This window comes from Carettochelys insculpta, chromosome 26, assembly GCF_033958435.1.
Source record: "Carettochelys insculpta isolate YL-2023 chromosome 26, ASM3395843v1, whole genome shotgun sequence".
Classification (NCBI taxonomy): domain Eukaryota; kingdom Metazoa; phylum Chordata; order Testudines; family Carettochelyidae; genus Carettochelys; species Carettochelys insculpta.
The window spans coordinates 4,492,219-4,497,060 of NC_134162.1; the positions used below are offsets into that span (position 1 = coordinate 4,492,219).

The 4,842-nt window shown below is 49.2% G+C and overlaps 1 protein-coding gene across 1 annotated transcript; it reads right to left on the minus strand.

The window, feature by feature from the left end:
- Nucleotides 1–234: 234 nt before the first annotated feature.
- LAMTOR5 (late endosomal/lysosomal adaptor, MAPK and MTOR activator 5) lies at nucleotides 235–3,272 on the minus strand. Its single transcript, XM_074977555.1, has 4 exons — nucleotides 3,169–3,272; nucleotides 2,305–2,366; nucleotides 1,329–1,446; nucleotides 235–613 (listed from the first exon to the last, which is right to left on the minus strand). The coding sequence occupies exons 1-4, from the start codon at nucleotides 3,201–3,203 to the stop codon at nucleotides 553–555; spliced, it is 276 nt and encodes a 91-aa protein (XP_074833656.1). The 5' UTR covers nucleotides 3,204–3,272; the 3' UTR covers nucleotides 235–552.
- Nucleotides 3,273–4,842: the final 1,570 nt, after the last annotated feature.

Below are 4,842 nucleotides of genomic sequence, written 5' to 3' on the forward strand. Positions count from 1 at the left end.
CCCATCATGTATAATGAATTAAAATTGTTTTTCAGTCTATGTAGTTTTAGCTGAATGGAATTAAAGGTGTTCTACAAAGAATCTTAATTGGGCTTGGCTCTTTCTTTGAGGCAACCTGCATAACAGAGCTTTACTGTAAGCTGAACACCTTACTTGGAGCGAGAGGATAATGAATCGGTAAGACAGTCGTTCTATAGATTTAGTCATGGAGATTCAGACAAACCAGTATTCAACTGAAGCTTAAAAACACTTTTATCTCAGACAATTTATTGAATTCAACAAATAAGGCCACAGATTAGGATATCTGATCATTACACAAGCAAGATGAGTGAAAGCACATACCATGCTTGACAGTACGTTTGGGGATGTCCTGGAAGTTAGACCCTGTCTGATGTGCAGTACCAGTTTAAATAAGAAGGGAAGGTACCGCGTGTTTAACATTGGCCCGAGTTTAGTTCTGCAAATTCATTCTGCATTGGATCAGCAGAGGATATAGAGCAGTCCAACAAGGAGCTGGTTCAACTGTGGAGAACCAAGCAAAGGTATGCAAAGTCAAGATGCCATTTTGTGCACTGCCACAGTGATGCTGTCGTGCTTCTGGATCATGATATTCCTGAAACAAACAGGAACCATTGTTTAGGATAGTTACAGCTGCTACTGTCCTGAAGCATTCTCACATGGCAGCTAGTCTGCAAGTCACCAGCAGAAAGATAGCCTCAGTTTAGTATCTGCTGCATGCTAGCAAAGAGAAAGCACTAATCAGATGCTATACCCAAAGGACTAGAACTCCGTTTTCCATCTCTGCCCACTCTTTTAGCCATAAAAAGACTTGAGTTCTAATCTTCCCAATTCCAATACCTCAAAAGCTTGAACTAGAGAAGATTCCTGTGAATCAGGTCTCGTTTTGTGAGGTTTTTCAGGAGAACAACAACAGGAACATAAACGTCTAAGTAAACAATACAAACGTAACAGCTAATATTACATCCTTATATCTGGCAGCAGCCTCTGCTTTCTGAAACACACACTATGTATCAAAACAAGGTTACATTCACCACTGTCTTAAATCCCCCGGCAGCTTTTTGGAAACTGGTCTGAGACCTGATCTGAGTAAAGCAAGGCACATTTAAGCTCCAGAGAAAGAAAAAGATTGCTGCCATACAAGAACATGGAGGTGAAGCTCTCTCTCCCACTATCTGTCGGTGTAAGCACAAACACCTTGAACTGGAGGAAGGCATTTTACAGAGAGATTTCCAGAAAGTCCTAATGATAGGATAAAGCGCAAACCAAAAAGAAAAGGGAATGAAAGATCTCCAATGCCAGATACTCACCCATTGTCTGACTCCAGACACACAACAGGAATATCAGTAGGATCGGAAGTTAGTTTGGCTGCCTGCTGGGCTAGCACTGATATCACACCTGCATGTTCATCTGACAGGGTTCCACGACCTATAAAATACACACGCCTTTATGCAAGTTTAAAGTCTTCCATTACATGGCAATAATTACATAACCAGACATTGTAATAAGTTAGCTGAACTAATTTAACCCATTTTTCACACCATCCCAATAACTGCTAAAAAGTGCTGACCACCGAGTTATCTGTATCCTTCCCAGATAAATATGGTCATCACAAATACGATTTTTGTGGATTTATATAGTCATAACTGCAGCATACTCTGCTGCTTTATTTCAAGCAAATCCATTCTTTTCACTGACTGAAATAAGTATAGGTTAAAAAAACAATCAGACAAGTCCATCAAGATGCCTGGGTCAATAGCCATCTTTACAATTACAGTACATTCTTGGGCTCCTCCTTCCAAATTTTCCCCCCCACCATTTAGTTACATTGCCTGTTATCAGCCGATACCTGTTACCAAATCAGCAACAGCAGTTTGATGCTAGAGACTGTCTTATACCTAGATTGAACCTGGTCCATAGCAAGAGTTCCCTGGTGCTACAGTAATACAAATAAATATCATTACTAAAACAAAGATGTACCCTCTAAGGAGATCAGTTTGTTTTTTTAAACAAATAAGTTGGCAACCTCTGGTAAAGACAGGAAAGTACACAGACTGTCCCACTTCTTGAAACATCAAGGTGTAGAGAGCAAGGATAAAATGTGGAATTCTTGAAAAGAGTAAGGCATGGAGAGTTTAACAGAAACTGCAGGGATCTAGTCAAAGCTCACAGCAATTTATCTGTCTAGTGTGTACTTCAAAGTGATATTTGTACATTTCCCATTACAACACAAAAGTGAAAAAGAGCCCATTTCTAGAAGCAAAATAGGTTGCTGTAGTTACTTACAGCCAAGGTTCAGGCCCTGTGAATCTGTGCACAGGACTCCAACTATTGAGGGATTCTTCATTCTAATAAAGACAAAATCTGAGATCAACAATTTAAGCATTAGATGGGAGAGAAACAAACAGTGAGTCAAGACAGCAGTGGAAGCCTCGGATAAATCTGGAACATAATTTAAGAAATGCCATCTTCTCAGCCCAATAACCAGAAGTACAGCAGGGTAACAGCTGCATTCTGAAAAGTCAAACCAGTTCAAGATGGAGGGAAAGCAGGCACTGTTGTAACTGCAAAATGCACGTCTTTGTTTAGAAATGGTCAATTTCATGAGTACTCACTCAGCTAGGGGAGTGAGCGTTACTGAGAATCCACCCTTGAGAATGGGGTGTGCTGCCATCTGAGCAAGAGAGCAGAAATGCTACAGGACTTGTGTCAACTGGGAATCTTGCTCCATGGACACAGGAGGAAAAGGAGGGTGGGGAGGAGAGAGGATGGTCTGTTACCACGAAGGCGGTACAAGTTACCAGTCCCCTGAAGTTCCTACCCTGCGGACCTTACATAATCATCACCCCCCGCCCCCAATTCCCACAACCCAGGGACCATTCTCAGCCCCCCACTCAGACCTACCCACTGCAGCTCCTGCACACGCCAGTGCCCCCTCCCCGGCGCAGGGCCCCACGGCTGGAACTCACTGCTCCCTCCTCTCCACGCCAGCCAACCACCCCACCCCCGCTGTCCCCAAGGCGCCCGTGCCAAGCGCTACACCATGCCTGCCCCGCCCCCCGTGCCCTCCGGCCGGGCCCCGGGGCCAATGCACCCCCCACTGCCCGGAGCGCGCCTCCTCCCGCCGGCGCTGGGGCTCCCAGTACGTACGTGTCCTCCAGGTGCTGCTCCAGCGTCCCCTCCATACTGGGATCGGGAGGAAGGGGGAAATCCTGGACCGCTCGCTTCCGCCTGGGCAGGCCCACTCACGTGACAGACGGACGGCGGCCCAGGAGGGTCCTATTACTGCGCGGGCGGCCGGGGCTCGCAAGCGCAGGAGCGAGGAGGAAGCGCGGGGCCGGCCGCTTAGCTCCTAGCGCCACCTAGCGGCGCGGTTCGGAAGTGCCCCGCCCGCAGGCCCACTCTCACGCTTTGTGGGCGGGCTCACCTGTGCAGCCGCTTCCCCTGGCTCTTCCTTGCAGCCACCTCTGGGGAGAAGCACAGGGAGGTCTAACGGCGCACAGCAACCTGCGGGTACCTGCCGTGTCTCGTGGCGTTAGGATGGCAGAGGCAGTGTGGGTCAGTGGCAGGTTAACATAAGGGCAAAAGGGCAGTCTCCCCAGGCCCCATCACTCCATTTAGTTTGAACAGTTCGCTTTCATGAAACAAAAGGACAGTGTGGTGCCTTTGAAGCTCCTTAATTATTAAGAATAAATCTGTGGTTTATATATAATAGCTTGTTATTTTGGTGTGCAACTAAATATTAATATTTTAATATATTGTGGGCCCTGGTGCTCATATTATCCTAAGGCCCCACCTGGACTTAATCCGCCCTGCGTTGGGTAGTGGCCACTAGGCTAGAGCTGAGGGTAGGGGACCAACTTGCTACTGGCACAAAACAGAACATCCTGTGGCTGCCCGTGCCCTGCTCAGTCCATCCCTCCTCCTTCTGCTGCTTGTGCACCCCATCCTTGCCCATTTTCACCTGGCTGCCGCAGGGGGCTGGGGTGTGGTGAAGGCTCCACCTAGAGATGTGAACGCCAGGATGGTGCCAGAACTGAGGGGTTCATGGAGCAGGAGGTGCTCTGGGCTGGGGTGGGGGTTGCAGGCTCTTGTGGGGCTGGAGGTGTTGAGGTTCAGTGGGTGCTGTGGGCTGTTACTGAGAGCTTCAGAGGGTAGGCGGGGGAATCGGGACTGGAGCAGTTGTGGCAGAGAGAGGGCTCAGGAGTGCAGGCTCTGAGCGGCATTTACTTCAAGAAGCTCCCGGAAGCAGCAGCAGCAGCACATCCCTTCTCCGATTCCTACACAAAGTTGCGGCCAGGTGGCCCTTCATGCTGCCAAATCAACAAGCACCGTTCCTGCAGCTCTTATTGGCCACGGTTCCCGCCAGCGGGAGCTGCAGAGCTGGCATGTGGGGTGGAAGCAGCTAATGGAGCCCCCTGCCTGCCCCTATCAATAGGAGCCAGAGTGGGGACGTGCCCCTGTTTTGGGAACCTCACAGAGCCCCGGCAGGCAGGGAGCCCTTCTGCAGTGCCGACCGGATTTTTAACAGCCCAGTGGGTGGAGCTGCCAGGGTCCCTTTTCAACAGGCTGTGCCAGCCAAAAGCCAGCAACTGCCAGGCCTAGCTGGGGCTGTTTTCTGTTCAGCCCCTGAACTGAGAACCCAGTTTGGTATCCATTTGGGCCAGGCCCGTGATTATTTGGCATCTGACTCACTATTTTTGAACTTGCTGGACTATCTGCCCGGGATGTGGGAGATCCCCGCTCCATTACCCCATGCCCAGCAAAGGGACTGGCATAGGGACACCCCCCCCTCACATGGACCACATCCACCCACCCCAAATT

Excerpts from the sequence above, each read along its gene's own strand:
- LAMTOR5 (XM_074977555.1), bottom strand. The coding sequence starts at position 3,203 with ATGGAGGGGACGCTGGAGCAGCACCTGGAGGACAC. Across the intron at positions 2,367-3,168 it reads GAGCAGCACCTGGAGGACAC|AATGAAGAATCCCTCAATAG; the intron begins GTACGTACTGGG and ends TGTCTTTATTAG. Across the intron at positions 1,447-2,304 it reads ACAGGGCCTGAACCTTGGCT|GTCGTGGAACCCTGTCAGAT; the intron begins GTAAGTAACTAC and ends TGTATTTTATAG.